The following is a 25,181-nucleotide window of genomic DNA, read 5'->3' on the forward strand; positions in this document are numbered from 1 at the left end:
ATCTCTGTAGCCTCCTCCAGCTCGTCAAAACTCCATGACTTCTATACTCCTCAATCCAGTCGTCTTGCCCAATTTCAATGTCTATCAATGGTAGCCGTGCCTTCTGTTGACAAAGCCTCCAGGTCTATAATTTCCTTGCTAAACTTCTCCAGTTCTCATTCCTCCTTTCAGTTGCACCTGAAAACTTATCTTCCTGTACCTCATCTGCCCTCATCCCCCCTTGTACATCGTTTGAGTAACAGTTATTTGAGAAAGCTCCAGGGAAGTGCATTGAAGGTGATATGTGAATGCATTTTTTGTTGTTGAACTTATCAGCTGTTGATGCAGAGGTACCACTGAGTCAAGAATGACATGTCTGAAGTGGAGTCTTGGTTATATTACAGAATCTGCGGAAGAATCCAGAAAATAATGTGTTCAAATCACACCAAAATTGTCCAAGAAGTTATCAGCAGACTCAATTATGACCAGGCCTGTATGTGGCTCCTCCCCAATGCAAATTAATGGGGTCCCAGGTGACTTGCAGGGGAAGCCAATTAGGACTGTCATCTGCTCAAGAAGAGAGCTCGTCATTGGTTATCTGCATAAGTGACGATCTGAATTGTACTCCGGCCTCCAGCTGCATCATTATTTTGAAACGGAATATGATGTGTTTGTTGACACTGAGCATGCAGGCTTCAGTGACCACTTCCATTTTGTATCATGTAGTAATCCACGGGAGGCAGGAATTCCGTCACCACACCAATATTTATTTACAATAACGATATTACAGGAGCAGCTACAAACAGTGCTGCTAGCAGTCCAGTCAACTTAAGACTGCTCACAAAGCCTACACAGGTGATTATATGGGCCCCCTCAATGAACTATAATCGATGCCACCTTCTATCGTTGGGTTAATGTAAACGGCCTATGACACTATTCACCCAAAAACAAGAAAATAGCTCATACTCCAATTGGCCACCAATAAAGCCAATTGGAGTTCATTACATATCAAATAAACTTTTAATATCCAATTTAGTAACTCATTATCCGATTGTACACTCTGTGGACAAACCATGTAATTTGGTTTTGTTTTGTGTCCCCTCATAATGCCAGTGTCCTGCTCCTACAGTTTATTTCGCTTCCCACTCAGAGTAAGGAATCATTTGCTTCAGACGGGCAATGCAATATGAATGCAGCCGAGATCCTTTTTTGAAATTCTAACTTAATTGACCCTTGCATCCCTACACTACAATGACAAAAACATAGAACATAGAACAGTACAGCACAGAACAGGCCCTTCGGCCCTCAATGTTGTGCCGAGCCATGATCACCCTACTCAAACCCACGTATCCACCCTATACCCGTAACCCAACAACCCCCCCCTTAACCTTACTTTTATTAGGACACTACGGGCAATTTAGCATGGCCAATCCACCTAACCCGCACATCTTTGGACTGTGGGAGGAAACCGGAGCACCCGGAGGAAACCCACGCACACAGGGGGAGAACACTGCTGTTAAAGACCAATAATTTGTACACAAGTGGAATGAGGGTACAAATGGCAAAAGGTGTGATTGGAACATCAGTTTCATTTATTTTTTCTTTCTTGATTTTTCTTAGATCTCAAATGTACCCCTGAAACCAATAGGTTTAGCTGCAACCTATTTGCATGGCTCTGTCAAGGCTGCTTGGCCTCATTACACAAAGTTATTTGAGTAGACGTTTGACATATCCTCTCCCCTAGCCCCCCCCCCCCCCCCAACCGAATGCCCAACCCCACAATTACCCTTTCCTACCTCTTCCCACATGGTCCTTGTTCTCCATGTACTTTGTAAATTGGTTAGCATAACAGGTGTTTCTTTTGTCAGGCACCTGTACTTTGTCAGTACTTTCAGGATCAGAAGATTGATTTTACCGGGAAGAAGGTGCTTGAACTGGGCTCTGGCACCGGATTGGTGGGAATTTTGGTGGCGCTTCTGGGTAAGCTAACTCATCTTTCACTTTTGATGTAAGAGCTGCAAATTTGCAACAATAGTAAACTTATAAAATAATGGGATAGCACAGGTTTGTCCAACAAGTGGCCTGTGGATCGGGTGTTGTCTTCAAAGCCATTCAGTGTGATCTCCAGAGTCAGTTTTCACATTCTTCCATTGTCTGCGTGGGTTTCCTCCGGGTGCTCCGGTTTCCTCCCACAGTCCAAAGGTGTGCAGGTTAGGTGGATTGGCCATGATAAATTGCCCGTTAGTGTCTGAAGGTTAGGAGGGTCGATGCATATTCGATGGTCCGGAGGCCCTCCTTCTGCACTGTAAGGATTCTCTGATTCTATAGTGAGTCGATCAACAGCAAGGTAGGTAAAAAAAACTCTGATTCGAGGAGCAGTGAAGGCCAACGGTGACGAGTTTGCCAGAAAGAGGTTTTGTTTTGGGGGAGGTGGGATGCATGTGGGCCGGGCACGGGGAGCGGATGGACAAATGGCGGGGCCCGGCGATGGAGAACCAGAGTGCCAAAGCCTGAGGAAGGGAAAGCCTGACATGGTAGCCTGGTAGTGAGGCACTGCAAATCCTAGGTCAGAAGACATGGGTGGGGACGTGTGTGATAGGCGTGTGTGGGAGATTGCCCTTGTGTGTGTGCTGTGTGACTGACAGAGTGCGCATTAGTGTGTATGTATTTGTTTGTCCAAGTGTCTTAACAGTTTATTACTATGAGAATGCTTTATTTTGCTGAGAATTCTTTTTCTTTGTACTTTCCCGTTGAAATTCAGTTAAAGTTATGCTGAACATTATCTTTTCAAAATTTGCTCATCGGCCCCTTGCATGAGAAAAAACTTGAAATGTGTCCCTCCTCGCCCAAGCAAAAAGGTTGCACAGGCCTGGCATAATGTGAAGACCAATGTTTTCTTGATGGGAGCTTTTGGTTATGTTTAACATTCTAGTTGCTATCACCCTGACCTATATAGTTACTATTCAGACTGAATATCCCAATAGATATTAACGTTAATGCATATTTTTATATTATCACTCATCGTGCCTACCTTGTCATATATAGTGCATATGGCTAATACACTATTCAAAATACTTATAGCACCAATTATTACTCTTTCCTGCAAACAATGTAACAACCGATTTTTCACAGCTCCTATCCCATTCATACTATTTACTCTGCAGTAACTATGGACAGCATTTAGTCATCTTGCAACACGGCATAATTTAGCCTATCATTATCGTCATAATCCATCATATTTACAATAACAGTTACAAGTTACAGTGTTTAGCTCTCAATTTATGATTTGTTCTAGTAATCCCTCTAATCTCTGTTTGAAGCATACCTTTCTATTAGCACTGTTTTGATCTCCATAGAGACAGATAACTTTTAACAAGTGATTGGAACTTCCAGATACTGACTGAAAGAATGACAAGGCACGATGTTACATTGTATAAATGTTAATGTAACAAATGACTAAAAACACTATTGACAAAACTCTGTGTTCTTTTAGTAGCCAATTTACATGTTAAACTACAGAAAGGGATATTGCCTTTTAATTCTCGTCACATCGTATTCCCACGCCAATTTTGGCCTTTATGGAAAACAATTCATGGTTGCTCCCAATTTTCAAGGAATTCCTATATCCTGGTTTCGCTGAGTAGTGAGTTTGTGTGACTATCTACAGATATTTTCCTCAGCTTTTAGATTATATTTTCATCTCAGGAGCATTACTGAAGACTATCCGGATTGTTTCACTGGGCATGTCTGCAAAATGTCACAAAGATCCCTATTGCCAGCAGGATGTGTCTCTTTGAATTTAGACCATCTCCCTCCTGCATCTGTATGTTGTGGCTTGCATAGCCAAGCAGCCTTTTTCTCTCAAACTAAAGAACTATAGCCTCCAACAAAGGGCTTTTTGGGCCAATAATTGGACACTACACAGGCAGGGAAAATGTTAAGAACCTTTTCCTGTAACTTCTGTCTCCTTGATCTCATTTGGCCCCTCTAAGACTACAGAGAAGCTACTGCTTTAGGTGATTTCTGAGGAGCAATTTAACTCTGTCCACAGGTAAACTATGTACAACCTGCGCAGTTACCAGCTGAGCCTTGCATCACACAGCAGATACACCCAAAACAAGGGATAGATATTTATTCTCCCGCAATATTGTTCACTGAAACCTTGGCCATTCCCCAGCAAAAGAGTTTGGGCATCAAATAAGTCTGGCTCTTGGTTCACATATGTCACTTAAGGTGGAGGTTGTCACTTTTCCTTCAGGCAAGACATTCCGGCCACTCTCAGGGATTATTGACAGTGATGCCTTTTTGTAGCTTTATCTGCTCTTGGCAAAAGGTCCTTTTTCTGCAATGACCTGGAATACCCTGACAAACCCTTTCCCAGTAATTTCTAATAATCAGCACAAAGAGCCTGACTTTGTTGCAATGGAAGCACATAGGCTTCCAGGCATCTCTCCTACTCTTAGCACCTTCATGTTTGGCCTAAGGAGAGAACCCCCTGCCTTTCCAGCTTGCCCTATTACTACTGATTGCTTGACTGTCCCAATTTCTATAATTCTTAGACCGGTGTGGGGTGAAGGATACAGGGTTCACCTTGGGGTAAGTACGTGTGGGTATGCTGATAATAATCAGCCACCTCAGCTGCATTTATAGCATCTGAGACCGTCTGGTTCTCTACATAAGTCCTTAATGAGGTACGGAGTGAGTGGCACGGTAGCATAGTGATTAGCACAATTGCTTTACAGCTCCAGGGTCCCAGGTTTGATTCCCGCTTGGGTCACTGTCTGTGCAGAGTCTACACGTTCTACCCATGTCTGGGTGGGTTTCCTTCGGGTGCTCCAGGTTTCCTCCCACAGTCCAAAGGTGTGCAGGTAAGGTGGATTGACCACGTTAAATTGCCTTGGTGTCCAAAAAAAGGTTATGTGGGGTTACTGGATTATGGGGATAGGGTGGAGTTGTGGACTTAATAAGGGTACCCTTTACAAGGGCCGGTGCAGACACAATGGGCCTAATGGCCTTCTTCAGCACTGTAAATTCTATGATTCTATTTTATAATCTTCCAGGATAATTACCTCTCTGAGGCTTTTTTAGCTGGCCTCTAAATTTGATGCCACATCCAATAGTTGACACTTTGGATCCATGTTATTTGACACTTTCAAACTTCATATTATAGAACCCCTACAGTGCAGAAGGTGGCCATTCGGCCCATCAAGTCTGTATCAACACTCCAGAAGAGCACCCTCCCCATGTCCATTCCCCGTCCATCCACCCTATCCCCGTAACCCAACCTGCACATCCCTAGACACTAATGGGCATTTTAGCATGACCAATCCATATAAACTGCTCACCTTTGGACTTGGTTGGGAGGGGGGGGGGGGGGGGGGGGGGGGGGGGTGGACAGAGTGGGGGGGGGGGGTTACCGGAACACCAGCAGGCAGCCCTCACAGACACGGGGTAAATATGTAAACTCCGCACAGACAGTCACCCAACACTGTACCACCATGCCGCCGATAAGTTTGTTCGACATACATTTGCAGGTTTCAAAATTCCTATCTATAAACTATAGGCACTAATTCATAATACTGAGAATAGCCTGATTGCACTCTCTTGGAGGTCTCTTCAACAAGTAGGGCATTAAGCTTATGGGCCTTGCCTGTTAACTTGTTTTGCGTTAGCATCGTCCAGCTCTTTGTTGGCCACTTCATTGGCTTTTTGCTTTTCTCAAATGAAATGAAAAAATGCCGCTGCATCATCTCTCCTCAGTTATTGGACGTGCTTTGGCAAGAGGACCTCCGGTGGCAGCATGTCGGGAGTAGTCGCACACAAAGTGGCTCCCGGCTGGGTACTTTGTTTTTGGCCATATTCGCCCAGTTTTAAGGGGGTTGTTTTTTTTTTATAAATGTTTTTATTCAGTTTTCATATTTTATATTGAACAAATTACAAATTGTTAGGAGAGACAAAACAAAAAAAAAAAAAACCAAACACGCAGAAATTAACATACATATTTACAGGTAAGCATCTTCGTAGTAGTAACTGCGCCCCCCCCCCCCTCAACATGTTTATTTAGCTTGGTTTTGGGCCTTAGCTAGCCATCGAACCCCCGTAACGAACCTGTATCCCCCCCCCCTCCCGCTACCTTCCCCCGACTATTCTTCCTCTTGTACATTGGCCACAAATAGGTCCCGGAACAGTTGCATGAATGGCTCCCACGTTCCGTGGAAGCCGTCGTCCGACCCTCGGATGGCAAATTTGATTTTCTCCATTTGGAGAGATTCCGAGAGGTCGGACAGCCAGTCCGCAGCTCTGGGCGGTGCTGCTGACCGCCAGCCAAACAGGATTCTACGGCGGGCGATCAGGGAGGCAAAGGCAAGGGCGTCCGCCCTCCTCCCCAGGAATAGATCTGGCTGGTCTGAAACCCCGAAGACCGCCACTATCGGGCATGGCTCCACCCTCACCCCCACCACTTTGGACATAGCCTCGAAGAAGGCTGTCCAGTACTCCACAAGTCTGGGGCAAGACCAGAACATGTGGGCGTGGTTGGCCGGGCCTCTTTGGCACCGCTCACATCTGTCTTCCACCTCCGGGAAGAACCGACTCATACGGGTTCTTGTTAAGTGGGCTCTATGTACCACTTTTAGTTGCGTCAGGCTGAGCCTTGCGCACGTGGAGGTGGAGTTGACCCTATGCAGTGCTTCGCTCCAGAGTCCCCACCCTATCTCCATCCCCAGGTCGTCCTCCCACTTCCTCCTTGTTGCGTCCAGTACGGTGTCGTCCCTATCTACCAGTCGGTCATACATGTCACTACAGTTCCCTTTCTCTAGGATACTTGCGTCTAGTAGGTCTTCCAGTAGTGTCTGTCGTGGCGGTTGTGGGTACGTCCTTGTCTCCTTTCGTAGGAAGTTTTTGAGCTGCAGGTACCGTAGCTCGTTCCCCCCAGCTAGCTGAAATTTCTCTGTCAGTTCGTCCAGTGTTGCGATCCTGTCGTCCGTGTATAGGTCCCTGACTGTCAGTGTTCCCCCGTCCTGCCTCCACCTTTTGAAGGTGGCGTCGGTCAGTGCTGGTTTGAACCTATGGTTGTTGCAGATGGGAGCCCTGTTCGACATTTTGGTCAGGCCAAGTTGCTGCCGCAGTTGGTTCCAGGATTGGAGGGTGGCTGTCACCACTGGGCTGCTGGAGTGTTTTTTGGGTGGGGATGGGAGTGCTGCCGTGGCGAGGGCCCGGAGGGAGGTTCCCATGCAGGAGGCCTCCTCCGCACGCACCCACTCAGCTTCTGGCTCCTGGATCCATCCCCTTACTCGCTCGGCTGTTGCTGCCCAGTGGTAGAATTGTAGATTCGGGAGGGCTAACCCTCCCCTGGTTTTTGTTTTTTGTAAGACCTTCTTTGGGATCCTAGCATTTTTACCCCCCCATACGAACGCCATGATGAGTTTGTCCAGCGCTTTGAAAAAGGCCTTGGGGATGTAGATCGGAATGGATCTAAACAGGAAGAGGAACCTGGGCAGTACGTTCATTTTGATCGTCTGAACTCTCCCCGCGAGGGAGAGCGGGAGTGTGTTCCATCTTTGCAGGTCCTTTTTAACTTCCTCCGTCAGGCTGGTGAGGTTCCATTTGTGGATCCCTTTCCAGTCATGGGCTATTTGGATCCCCAGGTAGCGGAATTTATGTCGGGCTTGTTTGAACGGCAGCCCCTTTAGTGCTGCCCCCCCCCCCCCCCCCCCCCCCCCCCTTGCGGGTGTAATGGGAAGATCTCACTTTTGCTCATGTTGAGTTTGTAGCCCGAGAAGGCTCCAAACTCTTTCAGGAGCGCGATGATTCCGTCCATGCTGCTTTGTGGGTCCGAGATATAGAGGAGCAGATCATCCGCATAGAGTGAGACTCTGTGCTCTCTACCTCCCCTTCGGATCCCCCTCCAATTTTTTGCTGCCCTGAGCGCGATTGCTAGCGGTTCAATTGCTAGTGCGAACAGCAGCGGGGACAGTGGGCATCCTTGTCTGGTGCCCCTGTGCAGCTGGAAGTATTGGGAGTTGGTATTGTTGGTCTGTACACTCGCCATGGGAGCGTTGTACAGGAGCTTTACCCAAGCGGTGAACCCTGTTCCAAGCCCGAACCGCTCCAGTACCTCTATGAGGTATTTCCACTCGACTCTGTCGAAGGCCTTTTCTGCGTCCAGGGAGATGATCACCTCTTGTGTTCTCTCCCCGGAGGGGGTCATTATCACGTTCAGCAGGCGCCTGATGTTCGCGGTCAGCTGTCTACCTTTGACAAAGCCCGTCTGGTCCTCTGTGATCACCTCAGGTACACAGTCTTCTAGCCTTTTGGCTAGGATTTTGGCCAGTATTTTGGCGTCTGCATTCAGCAGAGATATGGGTCTGTATGACCCACATTCCGTTGGGTCTTTGTCTTTCTTAGGTATCAGCGAGATTGAGGCCTGTGCTAACGTGGGTGGCAACGTGCCCCTAGCTAGCGAGTCTGTGAACATCTCCCGCAGGTGCGGGGCCAGCGCTGTCGCAAATTTTTTGTAGAAGTCCGCCGGGAATCCGTCCGGTCCCGGCGCCTTCCCCGCCTGCATGGAGCTAATGCTCTCCATGATCTCTCCCAGTGCTAGTGGTGCTTCCAGATCCCGTTTTCTGCCCTCTCCCACAACTGGTATGTTCAGTCCGTCAAGAAACCGGTTCATCCCAGCCTTCCCCGTTGGGGGCTCTGAGGTGTACAGCTCTTGGTAGTTAAGGGGGTTATTTGGGTTGAAACTTAAATCATTTGATGGTTGAGGGTCCCATACAAGAGCAATGCACATACAGTCCAGGTGAAAGAATCCTGATTCGGAAGCTCTCGAGGCTGGTCTGTGGAGAAAATGGCAGAGGCTGCTGCAGTGACTCAGGTCACTTCCTTGACAAACGAGATGCTTACAGGCATCTTGGTAGTGGAAGTTGAACCTGGGCATGGCGGGGGCTGGGGGGTGGGCGCAGATTGTTAAAGCTCTCTATTTGTCTTTATTGCTGGCAGGCGTAGTCCTGCTTGCTGAAGAACTTAGCTAACGAGAGCGAAGTGGTGGGGTTAACTGCAGCTCATAATTTTAGGGCAGTTTGTGTTTTATTTGGGGTTTGGGGTATTCCTCACCTTTTGTCTGTTTGTGCATTTCGGTGTGGTGTTGTTGGGTGGTGGGGAAAGAGGGTGGGGCTGGTGAAGGTTTTCTGACGGTGACTCAGCTTGTTCTTTATTCTTTCTTGATGGAGGTTTGGTGGCCATCTTGGTGGACTCAATGCCTGTACTTTTTAAGTGGTTGTTGGAATATTTCCTTTGGTGGAAATGGCTGGCTCGGATATAGCGGCGGTAGCGGGAGTGGAATGGGATGGGATGGTAGAAGAACACCCCCAACACGGCTGGTCTCTGGGAAAGTCAGAGTTGAATGGCCAGCAAAATGGTGGAGGATATTTGTTCATTTGAAGAGCTTGAATGCTGGTGTGGTGTTTCTGCAGGAGACCCATTTGATGATCAGGGAAAGATTAGGTGGGACAGGTGTTCCACTTGGGTTTTGATGGTAGGGCCTGGGGGCTGTAGTTTTGATCAATAAAAAGGTTTCTTTTTCAGTTGCCAAGATAATGGTGGACCTGATTGGGGGATGCGTGATTGTTAGTGCATCTTTGGTAGGCGCCTCGGTGGTCCTAGTTAATGTATATGCTCCAAATTGGGATGATATTGCTTTTATTAACAAGCTAGTGGTTTCTATTCCTGACTTGGACTCACACCAGCTAATTTAGCGGGGTCTTAAATTGTGTTTTAGACCCCCGTTTGGACCAATCTAGGCCTGAATCTGTAATTCCATCAGGGGTGGCAAAAACATTATTTCCTTTTATGGGGTGTTGGGGTGGGGGTGGGGCTGGCGATGGGGGCTGACCCATGCTGGGTTTTGCATTGAGTAATAAGGATTTTTCTTTTTCTTCTATGTACATCAGGTGCACTCTTGGATTGATCTTATTGCCGTCAGTTGGTCTCTCCTTCCTGGGGTGAAGAGGGTGGGTCCTCGGCAATTGTTATCTCAGATCATGCCCCATATTTTGTGGATGTGGTGTTGGATCTGGGTCCTTCTCAATGCCTGCTGTGGAAATTGTTGATGTATTAACGTTTTGGTGAATGGATATGCTCCACCATTGTGGGGTACGTTGCTCTTAACAAAAGTGAGGTCATCTCACCTTCCACGTTGTGGGAGGCCTGTAACCTGGTCATTCGGGGAGAGAGAATTTCCTACAATGACAAGACTGGGAGGGTATTGTCACAGAGACCGGTGGATTCCATCCTGGAAGTGGACCATCAGTTCTCGCTCGTTCCGACACCAGAGTTTTTGATGAGTAGAAAAAAGTTACAGATGCAATTCGAGCTACTCTCAATGGGTAAGACAGTGACAGCTGCGACACTCGAGGGGTACATTTTATGAACACAGAGAGAAGGACAGTCGCCTTTTTGTGCACCAGCTGAGGTGACACGCTGCCTCCCAGAAGATTGTTCAGGTAAGCAACTTTAATAGCGGGCTGGTTTCCGACCCATCAAAACTTAATGGTAGTCATGATGTGGAGATGCCGGCACTGGACTGGAATGCAGTCACCGGATGAAGGAGCAGCGCTCCAAAAGCTTGTGATTTCAAATCAACTGTTGGACTTTAACCTGGTGTTGTGAGACTTATTACTGCATCAAAATTTAATGCAGGGTTTGAAGCTTTTGTTTAAAAATCAAAGTCTGTACAGTTTGGAGCCCCCAGAGGAGAGGCCACCCATGATGCAGTTTTTGGAAGAGTTGTCCTTCCCGGTGGTGGAGAGGGAGAGAAGGGAGGAGTTGGAATCACGCTTGAGCCCCGAGGATGTTATGAAATGTTTTGGTTCAATGCAGTTGGGAAAGCTCTGGATAGGTTTCACACCAGATTGGATAAGAAATTTGCAGGGCAGTTGATTCCACTGATATTAGATATATTTAATGATTCCCTGTCCCATGGGTTTTGCCAGTTTCATTGGCGCGTGTCTCTATTTCCTTGATTTTGAAGAGGAATAACGACCCTACAAAATGTGGGTGGTATCGGCCTATCTCGTGTTGAGCGCTGATGCTAAGTTGTTGGCTAAAGTCCTGCCAATGTGGTTGGAGCCCTGCCTTCCAGAGGTGATTTTGGGAGAATAAACGGGTTTTTGTCAAGGGTTGGCAATTGTCAGACAATGGGCGAAATTCTCCGACCCCCAGCAGGGTCGGAGAATCGCCTGGGGCCGCCTAAAATCCCGTCCCCGCCGTGGCAGAGATTCTCCGCCACCCGGGAAGTGGCGGCGGCGGAATCTCGCCACTCTGATCGGAGAGGCCCCTGCGGTGATTCTCCGGCCCGCCGCTGGGAGGCCTCTCTCGCCGCCGAGGTTTGAACCACCTCTGGAACGGCGGGATCAGCGGCGCGAGCGGGCCCCGGGGTCCTGGGGGGCGGGGGCGGGGGGGCGACCGAACACCGGGGGGTGCCCCCACGGTGGCCTGGCCCGCGATCGGGGCCCCCCGCTCAGACTCCGGGCCAGTGCCCTGGGTGCACTATTTCTCCTTCCGCAGCCACCACGGCGGAAGAGGAAGAGAACCCCACATGGCGCATGCGCCGGCAGTGACGTCAGCGGCCAGCTGTCATGCGCAGACCAGCGAAAGCCTTTCGGCCAGCCCCGCTGCCGGGGGCGCCGGTTTTTTGCGCCAGTCGTCTGGTGCCAACCACTCCGGCGCGGGGCTGGCCCCCAAAGGTGGGGAGAATTCCCCAACTTTGGGGAGGCCCGACCCCTGAGTGGTTGGCGCCACTCCCCTACTCCAGGACCCTGTTTGGGAGATCTTATAGAGTAGCTATACCTAGCGAAGGTCAGGTACACCATTGGAGGGCAGGTAGAAGGGTTCTAATCAAGATAGCAGCCATTCATTCCCTTTTTCAGAGAGATAGTCACCATCAGCTGTTAGAGGGGATTATTTATCTATTCTTAGTGATTGGTGGGTGGAATGGGGTTAGTAGGGTTGCTAATTTTCATACCTTTTGGTTTGTGTCGGTTTATTTTGTAATAACAAAAAATTATCAATGATAAAAATATTTTTAAAATGCACTTGCTTCGGCAAGTTTAAACAAATCAGAACTTGGCCCCGAGTAAAGGGGCATGTTCTACCCTATAAGTGCCTTTCCTAGGTCTACCCTCCGAGTTCAAGATGTTTGAATTAAAATTCTCTTTATTCTCTCCATTCCTGCCTCCCTATCTTCTCTTTTCTCCTGCTTCTATCTTTCTGTTTTCTTCTCTCTCTCTTTCCCGCTCCAGGAAGTCTAACTCCAGCCTCTTCTATTCCAGTTGTATTTTAGTATTTCAAAATTCCTGGCAACCAGTTTCTAAAAAATATATTGATTCCTTGCTTTCGGTCTAAATTCTGGTCTCAATAATAGTGTCGGTAGGACTCGTACCCTGAAGTGGGTGGATTGCTGACTCTTGCACCCGCTGTGACAACATGCCACATGAAATGACAACAACACAATTCATGGCAGCAAGGCGGATTCTGCATTTTCTTGGATTCAGTATGTAGGTCTGATTGTCTGGTGACTGTAATCATTTACCATGATCTGGTACCTCCTGTCAGGGGACACGGTGATTTACTGAGTGGCAAAACCAGCAGGAGATGTTTGTTTTCTGAAAGATTCTAAGCAATTGCTTTACGTAAGTATAATTATTCCAAAAAAGAATTCTGCAGCGGCTTTGAGTTAAGTGTTTATGTCAGTGGACACAGATGGAATGAAACCTAATCATCCACATAATATTAACACCAGAAAATTGAGCAGCTGCTTTGCCACACCATGTTTTCCTCCATGATGGCCAAATCAAGGCAGTGAGTGGTGAGGCAGGAAAGAAGGCCCAAAAATTCTCCACCCTTCAGCGATTACTCCCTCTGTTCCCCTCTCCAGGTTGCATCTAGCAGGCGTGAAATCTTGGTGCTAGCTGAGGCCACTTTCACTAACCTCCCCTGTATGGATGGAGGTGGCTGCAGAGGTCAGCAGCATGGGGCTATGCCTCGAAACAGGAGGCAATGCAGTGAGTGGTTAAACGACCTTTTGAGATCGGCAAGGGTGGGTAAGTCCTAACTCTGCGTATTTATGTGCAGTGAAGGTAAAGAGGAGGCTCGAAAATGCAGTCTTAAGAGAGGTCCAAAGCACCATCATGTGCTACTGTAACAGCCCCTGGCCTCAGTGCCTCGCCGAAGGTATCATTACGTTCAGGGATGCGGGTTGGAAGGATGGTACATTCGATCTGAGGAAGGTACACAGTGTAATGGCTGTCGACCATTATTGTAGAGTGTGCATTTCCTTCTGAGATTCAATGTGTGCTAAAGATAAATTGGCTGAGAATAATCACTGCAATCTGACGCCTCATTTCAGCAGAAGTGGGCCCACGACAGGCGTGAAAGAAAGAGGGCTGAAGATGTGTGCACATCTGCTGGAGGAGGGGATTCTCCTGCCGAACTCAATGGAATAGACCCATTCCATTGGCAGAGCTGAAATTGGAGGGAGATTTGGAATTGGTGAGAAGTCTTGTAAGAAGTTTGATTTACTTGATTTATGGGTTTCACGTGTTTGCAATAACTCACCAATCGTAAATCATGCCAGATTCTGGAGACCTAATCATCCACATAATATTAACATCAGAAAACTGAGAAGCAATATGGCAAAAAATAACAGTTTAAATGGTGAATTCGGAAAGTTTATTGACTATTAAATAGGTAACAAGTGAGAAAGATAAAACGCAAAGGATCAAAGAACAGTAATTAGCAGTATTTAACAGTAAGAGGAGGAAGTTTAACTTTTAACAATTCAACAGACTTCTCACCACCCTTCGCAGACCAGGATATGAATGGACGATTTTGAAAGCACCGATAAGATGTAACACCAACATCTCTCAGCGCCTGGTTGAAAACATCACTCTCTCTCCACCTCTCTCTACCTACATCTTTCCCTCAGTATCACTCTATGCACCTCTCTCAAGATCTCTCTCCATCTCTCTGCCACTCTCTCAACATCCTCCTCTCACAAAATGGCTTGTGGACACCCCTTCTTTTGAAAATGTCTGGCAACTTAGTCAATTGTTGGAAACTAGCGAATTGGTCTATAACTTGTCAATAATTAAATAAAAATGAGGTTATTGGCTATTTAAGCACCTTATGCGAGATTCAGTTGTTGCACCCGATTTAGTGTCGGAAAGAGGCCGTTGAATCTCATTAGAGGACCTTTCGCAAGATTTGCAATGCTCAAAATGTTAGATTTTAATGGAGTCTCACGAGATGTTTCAATCAGATCTCGCCCTCACTGTGCATGAACAGAATTGCATATTTAAATGATACATTAGGCTAATTTAAATATGCGCTCATGGGATTTTCCTGGTGCCTGGGACCTAAAGGCCACACCAGGGAGACCAATGCATGGCCCAATTGAATTGGCACCTGGAGGTCTTCCAGGCCTTCAGAGACACCTGGGTGGTCGGGGACAGGGCAGAGGGGCACCCTGGAATTCCCACCTTGGCACTGACACCCTGTCAGTGCCACTCGTGCACCCTGGCAGTGTCATCCTGGCACTGGCAGGGTGCCAGGATACCTGGGTGCCAGGCTGGCCTTCCCGGGATTGGGCTCACCAGTAGGAAATCACTCGATTGCGAACTTGGCAGATAGAAACTCCAAGAGACCGATAGAAATGACAAAGTGCTGTTGAATAACGGAGTATTTCTGCCTGCCCAGACTGCACTTGCGCCCCAGCAGGAAATGCTCCTCGCAGATTGGGAAGCCATGTTGGAAGGCTGTCAGAGCTCATCCCCCTGTCCATTTCGACTACCCCTCCTCGCAACCTTGGGAAACACCCCCTCACCCCTGTTCCACCTGGTCAGACCCCCCCCCCCCCCCCCCCCATCGTAATGGCACCCAGTTACCCTGGCTTTGTGCACTATTATGAAACAGCGCTCTAGCCAAGTCTCCCAGGCATGGGCCCATAAGGGCATCAGGGGAATCCCGTGAATGCATATCTAAATACAGCTAATGCTACAATTAAACATGCAGATCTGAAGCAGGCCCAATATGGGCGAAATCCAGATTGGGACATCTCTCGAGACTCCATTAAATCTCGCGTGATATTTCGAGCATTGCGGATCTCACAAGAGGCCTCTCGCGAGATTCTACTGCTTTGTCCTGACTCCAAGTCAGGAGTGATGATGCCGCTGAATTGTACCGTATATCTCTTATCTTGAGGTCGATTGAGTGTCGACCAAGAATTGGTGGACATAGTAGTCCGTGATTTAAAGCTGAGTAGTCGGTGATTTAAAGCTGAGACATCCTGAAGAGGGGCCCATTCATTTCCCCAGTCAAGGTGAACGAGTCAGGTTATCTTTCTTTCCCCTGAGAAGGGCACTGCCACAGCATCATAAAAGTCTGTATTAATAATCAAGTGATAATAATATCTTTATAATTAGAAAAGTTATAAATTGTATGCTCCAAATAACCTTTCCAGCTTTTCTAACACTTACTAATCAATTACTATGCTTTAATTGTCTCACAATTAAGGCTGTTTACTTAACCAATCTGGCTGGTGTCAAATAATGCTGGTTTCAATTTTATTAAAATTGGTTCTGTCAATTTTAGCATAAAATGCTTAAGAACATAGTAAATCAACTACAACGTGATAGTCACACTAAAACTACAAACAGAGTCTTTAATCAGGTCTAGTGTATACGTTCAAAGGCCGGAAAGATGCCTAGTGGAAACATTGTGATTTTGCTGCAAGTGCGGTTTAATGCTTGCTTGCTTGGTGTCATAACTCATTAGCCGCATGTTCCTAATGGAGTTGAATAATGTGACTTCATACCCCATAAAGGATGTGAAAGGTCAATTAATACCTCTTGTTCTATGTGCCCTGCGCAGGTGAACCTTTCTCTGCTGACCCCGCCAAGCCCGAGGAAACAACAGTAGTCTTCGAGGAGGAAGAGAAAACCTCAGACAATGCAGCATCTCATCCTCACCCTGCACCAGCACATATACGGGCAACTGGACAGGGATTAGCATGGGGAGATAAGGACAAGCACAATTTAGTGAGGGTACTTCATGTTTGCAGGTGCAGCTGCCAGAGGTAGAGAGGTAGACCTCTGGCAGTTGGAGGAGCGTCCAAGGTGATCCAGAGACTGAGACTGAATTGGATGATGAACCGTTGGAGTCATCCGTGGGCTGGAAGATACTGAATGTTCAGTGTGAGGTTCAAGGAGATTTAGTGACTGTGCGAGAGGGGTTTTGTGCTCTGGCCCAGACTGTTGTGGTGTCCATCCAGGCCATGTGCACTGTGACCACCCACTCTGCAGTGCACCAAACTTTATTCATGGACAAACTGGTTTTTGCCTTGGAGGGAAAAACCCACAATAATACAGGCATATTCATGGGATTATGCTCCGACCATCGGACTGCCTCTGCTCTCAGGGACCCAAAATCTCTGAGAGAGATCGGAAGACTGGGCAATGATTCAGCTCCTGAGACCTCACTGGGAGACGGGGAGGAACATTCGACCCTCACAGTAGAGGGAGAGCAAAAGCTGCAACCATCTGGGAGCACTTGTCAAGGCACATATCATGAGTGCAGCCTCTCCTCCGCCCTTCTAACATTTGTACAGTCCCCCATCATTGCAACAATGACAGCAACACCTTCTGTGACTCAGTAGGTGGATTCAAACGTGGTGTGGCCGTCAAGGCCTCAGCTTTCTGAGGACACCTCCCAAAGTCATACAGGGCACCAGGACAATCTGATCAGCAGCCTCTCTCCAGCAAGTAAGCAATCAGTGTGGGAGGGGGAGAGGTTGCGGTGCGATGGAGAGCACTGTGCCAGAGAATAAGGAAAATAATTAAAAATATGCCACACCAGTAACCAATCTGGTCACATAGCTGCACGGTAGCACAGTGGTTAGCATTGTCGCTTCACAGCTCCAGGGTCCCAGGTTCGATTCCCGGCTTGGGTCACTGTCTGTGCGGAGTCTGCACGTTCTCCCCGTGTGTGTGTGGGTTTCCTCCGGGTGCTCCGGTTTCCTCCCACAGTCCAAAGATGTGCAGGTTAGGTGGATTGGCCATGATAAATTGCCCTTAGTGTCCAAAGGGGTTGGGTGGTGTTGCTGGGTTACGGGTATGGGGCTGAGTTCTGGGCTTAAATGGGGTGCTCTTTCCAAGGGCCGGTGCAGGCTCGATGGGCCAAATGGCCTCCTTCTGCATTGTAAATTCTATATTTATATGCCATCATCAGATTGGCAATTGACAATATGTTAATAAATCTGGATGATACATACTGCAATGCTCCCGCTGAACTAACCACACATTGGAAACTTCTCTTTAGGAGACCAGTTCTCAGTTTGACAATGCTCCTGGTGATTCTATGGCTGTTATTATTGCTCCCATCCATATCTGTTCTGGAGGCCACGAGCCATCATTTCAAAGGGTAACCCTTTGTCACCCAGAAACCTACCATCCAGGGTGTCAGATCCATTGAGTATGTCGGGCACCCGGGATTGCTGGACAATGATGAAATCGTGGCTGTACATGATTCTTTGATTCTTTGGTCACAGAGCAATTGTACATTCAATGAGTGAAAGTCCTTCCTGTTAATGTATACACCAGGTTCGTCAGCTGGAGCCTTCATGATGACATGAGTGGTGTCTATTTGTCACTGAACCTTCGGAAACCTGCCAACGCCACAGAGCCTCTGACCAATTCCAATTGACTGAGGCCATCCATTGAACATGCTGACCTGCCCTTCAGAATATTGCATCTGTTGGGATCTTACCAGAGTGATGTGCAGTAAGCTCAGTAATAAGGTGGAGATCTGCACAGGCAGCCTGAAAGTATGCAGTGGCAAAGAATTTCAGCATAGCAGTCACCTGTATTGCTGTTGACATTTAGTGACCACCTATGCAGTTGTAAGTGATCTCCCCTGCCAACATCACTTGAGAGAGAGATTATTGTGGCTTTGGAGAGCTCGAGTCACCTCTGGTGATGTGTGTTAGACATTTGGATGTAACTCATTCTCTGCCTAGATATTCGATTGGCAGCATAAGACCCAGCTCTGTCGCTCCATTGTTGCAGCATTGTGCCTCCATCAGCTATTTGCTCCACTGCTGGCCTGCCAATCTCAAGCACGGCCAGTGCATCCTGCCGCTGACCATCTGGCCTTTTTCCTCCCCCTTCTGCTCCTCATTGGAGGACGCGTCCCCAAAGAGTGTACTATGCTTTTTATTATACAACCGAACAGAGTGAGGTACTGTTTAAATGCACCATTCTGCAGGTTAAATTATGCCTTAAAACACCAAAGGTATCCCAAGAATATAGCTTCCAGCAGTAAATGCTAGCAGTACTCACAGCAGTCTGAACTGCTGAGGTCAAGTTGATGACTTTTAACCTGCACTTACAGTCTTTCAGTGAAAGGAAAAACGAGATTGTCACCAGGCGTGATTCACACTTTCTAAGTTCCCAGCATGCATTATACCAGGCAATTGCCATATTAACAAGCTTACTGTGTGAAACAGTCTATGTCCAAATACAGCATAATCTGGACCGTATTGAGGCTTGGTTTGAGACAAGGCAAGCAACATATAAGTGCAAGGCAATGTGTATCTCCAATAAGAGGTAATCTAACCATCACTTCTTGACATTCAGTGGCATTACCATGACTGAAACTAGCAACATCCTGGGGTTTACCATTGACCAAAAACTGAATTGAACTAGCTATATATATCCTGTGGCTACAAAAGCCAATCGGAAGCGAGAACTCATGCGGCGATTAACTCACCTCCTGATTGCCCAAGTCCTGTCCACCATCTACAAGGCACAATTCAGGAGTCTGATTCATATACCTGGATGGGTGTAGCTCCAATAACACTCAAGAAGCTTGACACCATCCAGGACAAGGCAACCTGTTTGGTTGGCACCCCTTCCACAAATATTCATTGCCTCCACCAATGACGAAGAATGGAGGCAGTCCATATACAAAATGCATGGCAAGAACTCATTAACGCTTCTCAGGCAGCACCTTCCAAACCCACGACCACCACCATCCAGGAGAAGGGCAGCGGACACATGGGAACACCACAATCTGGAAGTTTCTCTCCAAGTCAGTCACCATCCTAACTTGAAACTCAATCGCTGTTTCTTCACTGTCGCTGACTCAAAATCCTGGAACTCCCTCCCTAACATTGTGGTGGGCTTATCTACACTATAGGGACTGTAGCAGTTTAACAACACAAATAACAGGAAAAATTGCTAGATAAGCTCAGCAGGTCTGGCAGCATCTGTTGGGAGTGAAACGCAGTTAATGCTTTGATCCTGTATGACTTCTTCAGACCTGGGATGGGGTCTGTCACGAAGCAGCAACACCCACATCCTGCAAATAAACAAAGTAAGCAATTAAACTTAATTTAAATAATGCGGGCGGGCTGCACGATTTCTAGATCAAGGAAATAGGTGATTATTGCCAAATTAACACCAGGAGGTAAATCTGAACTATTTTCAAATCTACCTGTTACTTCCTGTTCATTTAGTTGAATACTTTCTCCACACAGTCAGAATTTTCTGTATTTCCCTCCTCTTTCCAATAAAGGCTTTACCTTTCTATTACTCATTTCATTGCATTCAAATGTTTGCATTTCTCTTTCTTTTCTAGAACTCACATCTCTTTCTCTATCACGTTCAATATCAAATAATATTCCTTTTTTAATCCAATTCCAGTTGATTCATTTGCAGCTGTGTCTTAGGCATGTCATCCTGCATTTTATCTAGTTCCCTTTCTCATTCCTCAAAGTTCAAACCATGTGCCCATACTTTAACAATTTCTGACATCTTAACACCCTACGTTTAACTTGATTTAAAACTTTCTTCCACTGGTTTTCAATTAAATGTTACTAATGTACTTAAAGGCACACCCTCCCTTTCGAAGAATGCTTCAGCAATGGACATAGTCATTTTTATAATTTCAATGAATACAGAAAAATTTAATGTGATTTTTTTGGGGGTAATCTCTGGCCAAATCCAATGTACTTACCCAGTGAGTTTGCAATCCTACAGAGAGCTGTTAGTATTATTACAATCTCCATAGAGACTGATAACTTTTAAATAAGGATCCCAACTTTTAGTTATTGGTTGAAATAATGACACAGGATTTCACGTTTCAAACCTTTTAGTGTAGCAACTAACTAATATGATCCTTTCATAGACCATTAATGTTTAAAAGGGAATCAATTGACACCGATTTCATGCTTTTAAATAAAAACAAATATAATTGTGTACATATCTTTTCAAAAAGAAGCACTAATAAATGAACACTATTATTTTTTATTCTATTTTATTATTCTATTCTATTATTATTATTCTATACTTACTCAATTTGTGAATTTACATGACCTATTCGAAATTGCTTTCAGATTAATGGTAAAAACAGAAATATTTTCCAGATTAGAAAGATTAAAACTAGCTGGATTTTTTAAAACACAAATTAAATATAATTAAATAAAAATAAATATGCAGTGCCGGGTGATGTGTTGTTCCTGCATGATGTGGGAGCTGGTGGACCCCATTGTGCTTTCCAGCAACTACACCTGTAGTAAGCATTGGCTGCTTGAGGAACTCCAGCTCAGAGTTGATGAGCTGGATTCTGTGCTTCAGATGCTACGATACATGGTGGGGGCGGTTAACCTGGACACTGTTTCAGGAGGCAGTCGCATCCCTTAAACAAACTACCTTGAATTTGGCTAATGGTCAGGGACAGGAGGGTGTGGCTGTGAGAGAGGCAGATAGAGGCATCCAGGAGGTAGGTTGCAGGAGCTTCAACCCTTGACCTTGTCCAAGAGTTTTAAATTCCTTGCTTCTTACTGGGCAGGAACGGGGACTGCAGGGAGGATGCGCAAACTGATGACAGCACCATGGTACAGGGAGCCATCCAAGTGGAGGGAGAGAAACTAAATGTAGTGGTAATTGTGGATAGTATAGTTAGGGGCATGGATACTGCTCTCTGTGACCAGGATCGAGAATCGTACCACACCACTTGGTATTATCTGCAAATGTGGAGATATTACATTTTGTTCTCTCATCTAAATCATTAATATATATTGTGAATAGCTGGAGTTGCAGCACTGATCCCTGCAGTACCCCACTAGTCACTGCCTGCAAATTGGAAAAAGACCCGTTAATTCCTATTCTTCATTTCTTGTCTGCCAACCAATGTTCTTTCCATCTCAATACACTACTCCTAATCCCATGCGCTTCAATTTTACACATTAATTTCTTCTGGAGGACTGATGGAATACAATGTAGAAAAGTGTGAGGTTGTGCACTTTAGTCGAAAGAGTGGAGGCAGAGACTATTTTCTAAATGGGAAAAGGTTTCAGAAATCACAAAGGGGCTTAGGAGTTCCAGTTAAGGATTTGCATAAGGTTAACGTGCAGGCTCATTTGGCAATTAGGAAGGCAAATGCAATATTAACATTCATGTCGAAAAGGCTAGAATACAAGAGCAGGGATATATTATTGAGGCTGTCTAAGGCTCTGCTCAGGCCCTCTTTGGAATATTATGAGAAGTTTTGGGCCACATATCTAAGGAAGAATGTGTGGGCCATGGAGCGGGTCCAGAGGAGGTTTACAAGAATTATCCCCAGAATGAAGGACTTGTCATTTGAAGAGCGGTTGAGGACTCTGCGTCTGTACTTGATGGGGTTTAGAAGGATGACAAGGATCTCATTGAAACGTAGAGTGAGATGCCTAGATAGAGTGTTTGTGGAGACCACGAGCAGGAGAAACAAGAACCCGAGGGCACAGCCTCAGACTGAAGGGATGATCCTTTAAAACAGAGATGATGAGGAATTTCTCCAGCCAGAGAGTGATGAATCTGTGGGACTAATTGCTGCAGAAGGCGGTGGAGACCAAGGGGGCGATTCTCCCAAACAGGGAGAAATCGTAAGGCTGGCGTCAAAAACGGGCTGGTTTGACGCCAGCCACTCCCCTCCAGACCGGGAACCGATTCTGGTCCCTGGTCGGGGCTAGCATGCCGCGGCCGTGAACTCCGGCATCGCGGGCTTAATGAATTTCGTTAAGCCCGCTTGCCAGAGTTTGCGACGGCTGACGCGTCACATGACGTCAGCCGCGCATGCGCGGATTGGAAGACTCCAACCCGCGCATGCGCGGATAACGTCATCGCGCATTTGCGTGAAAACCCGCGCATGCGTGGGCTGGGATGCCCCTCAACCACCCCGCGAATTGATACAGCGGGGCGGCGGAAGGACAAAGAGTGCGCGGGAATCGGACCCGCTGCCCGCGATCGGTGCCCACCGATCGCGGGCCCATGGCACCCTTGGCAAGGCCGTGGTACTGCCGTGCCAATCGGTGCCATGGTTTCCAAGATCCGAACTTTACGGCCGTTTTTACGAACGGCCAGACCAGGTGTGTTTGCCGTTCGTAAAAACGGCCGTAAAGGGCTTGGACTTCGGCCCATCGGCCAGCTGAGAATCGCTGCTCGCCGGAAAAATGCGGCGGCAGCGATTCGTGTCGGGAGTCGGGCGTGGGGGGGGGGGGGGGGGGGGGGGAGAATAGCGGGAGGGCGTCAGACTAGCGTGGCCGTAAAAATTTACGACCCCCGCTATTCTCCGCACCTTCGTGAGTGCGGAGAATTGCGCCCCAAGTGACTGAGTGTCTTTGAGACAGAGGTAGATAGGTTCTTGATTAATAAGGGAATCAGGGGATATGGGAGAAGGAAGGAGAATGGGTATGAGAAACATATCAGCCATGATTGAATGTTGGAACAGACTCGATGGGCCAAATGGCCTAATTCTGTTCCTATGCCTTTTGGCTAGTGGCCTTATGTACTCAAGCTTACTTTTTACTTCCCCGTAAGTGCTCCTTTACACATTCCAAGAATCTGAAGGTGTGTTCACTTTTCCTGGGACTAATCCAGAGGTATGCCGCATTCCTCTTCAATACACACTAATTGTTCCCAGTATTCCAGCTTCCTCTAATGTATGGAAATACATGGGATACATCCATTAGATTTTGGCTCAGCAATCCTCCAAATTTTGTTCAAATTATCGTGTTTTCTCATCTGAAATGTAGGCTTCACTGCATGTTGAAATCTAATTGCTGTTTCTCACTGCGACAGTTACTCTAGATTTCTTCCTCTACTTCCATGATAGACAAATCTTCCAGATTGCTTCCCACTTCATTAATCCCAAATTTCCAAACTCTGCGACGTTTGCCACAAGGCCAACCGCCTTTCACTGTGAGAAGCACTGTTGAGTTCTACCTAGAACTATAGCTAGTTAAGGGCAGTACAGTGGTTAGCACAGTTGCTCACAGCTCCTGGGTCCTAGGTTCAATTCCTAGCTTGGGTCACTGTCTGTGCCGAGTCTGCATGTTCTCCCCGTGTCTGCATGGATTTCCTCCAAGAGCTCCCGTTTCCTCCCACAATCAAAGATGTGCAGGTTAGGTGGATTGGCCATGCAAAATTGCCCTTAGTGTCCAAAGAGGTTAGATGGGGTTACTGGGTTATGGGGATAGGGTGTAGGTGTGAGGTGTTCTTTCCAAGGGTCGATGTAGACTCGATGGGCTGAATGGCATCCTTCAGCACTGTAAATTCTATGTCTACACTCATTCTAACGATAGCACAGGTCACAAACTTTATCTCATGCTATAGGGTTTTCAATAAACAGACAGTCCCTGAACCCAGCAGGCTGTCATGAGACAACACCACACTCTGAAACCAAGTGGGAGATGCCACTCAATCGATCTTCTGTGGCTTTCTCCTCACATTTCCCACAGATGATTGTTGTGTGTGTTTCCAAACTCCACTCTTGGAACAACACGTTTTAACACCTTGCTTCCACCTCCAGGTTTTCTAACTATCCTTTCAAACCAGTCTTTATCTGAGCTATTTCAGCAAGGATACAGCTCCAGGTTTTCCAACTCTCCTTTCAATATTCCTTTGTCTTGCATGTTTTCAAGCTTTCACAAAATCTCTGAGAGATCAAGCCACAAATTGCTTCACAAACCTCGCTCAGGCTATGGTAAAATATCACAATCCTCCAGCTCACTTGAGATATCATTGATTTCTTACGAGCCAAATTTTTCTGATCTCTGTCTGTGACTTCAATGAACAGTACCATGTTTCAATTCCAGTTTACTTTTCAGTGTTTCACTTCAAGCTTCCTGGAATGTCTCTTTTCATTTCCATAACTAATTATTCCTTAGTTTCTGTGTTGTTTGGGAAGCCTGCCTTTTTGCAGCGTCCTTGTCTTGATTCTGGCAGAACTGAGAGAACTGTTCTCTCTCTAGCTTCCTAGTTCCTTCTGCTATGATTTCAGCAAAAATACAAACACAACCTATGTTTCTCCTCAAGTGTCCCCTGGTTGCTAAGTAACATTTCACTATTTCTCCGAGCTGGTATTTATATTTCCTGTTCTAAACTCTCAACACATTAGAAACACAGCTTGCACATTAGAAACACAGCTTCCTGGGGCAGCATGGTAGCATGGTGGTTAGCATAAATGCTTCACAGCTCCAGGGTCCCAGGTTCGATTCTCGGCTGGGTCACTGTCTGTGTAGAGTCTGCACGTCCTCCCCGTGTGTGCGTGGGTTTCCTCCGGGTGCTCCGGTTTCCTCCCACAGTCCAAAGATGTGCGGGTTAGGTGGATTGGCCATGATAAATTGCCCGTAGTGTTCTAAAAAGTAAGGTTAAGGGGGCGGTTGTTGAGTTACGGGTATAGGGTGGATACGTGGGTTTGAGTAGGGTGATCATTGCTCGGCACAACATCGAGGGCCGAAGGGCCTGTTCTGTGCTGTACTGTTCTATGTTCTATGTTCATGTTCACTGAAACAATTCCACCATGCAAACACAATTGTCTAACGTGAGCCTAATCAGAGTTGTACCCTTTCCTATACAGAAATCCTAAATAAATCTAAACCTCAGCATAGTGGTTGGCATTGTTGCTTCACAGTGAAATCCCTTCCCGGCTTGGGTCACTGTCTACGCAGAATCTGCACGTTCTCCCCGTGTCTGCGTGGGTTTTCTCCGGGTGCTCTGGTTTCCTCCCACAAGTCCCGAAAGACCTGCTGTTCGGTGAATTGAACATTCTGAATTCTCCCTCTGTGACCCCAACAGGCGCCCCAGTGTGGCGACTGGGGGATTTTCGCA

The 25,181-nt window shown here is 46.8% G+C and overlaps 1 protein-coding gene across 1 annotated transcript in view; it reads left to right on the top strand.

The window, feature by feature from the left end:
- Positions 1-25,181, top strand: part of LOC119956220 (EEF1A lysine methyltransferase 3-like) — a 49,827-nt gene that overhangs the window by 17,637 nt on the left and 7,009 nt on the right. The window contains exon 3 of the mRNA XM_038783253.1: positions 1,848-1,959. Within this exon, the coding sequence (XP_038639181.1) occupies positions 1,848-1,959 (112 nt within the window). The remainder of the gene's footprint in view (positions 1-1,847; positions 1,960-25,181) is intronic.

Source organism: Scyliorhinus canicula, chromosome 2 (assembly GCF_902713615.1).
Source record: "Scyliorhinus canicula chromosome 2, sScyCan1.1, whole genome shotgun sequence".
NCBI classification, from domain to species: Eukaryota; Metazoa; Chordata; class Chondrichthyes; order Carcharhiniformes; family Scyliorhinidae; genus Scyliorhinus; species Scyliorhinus canicula.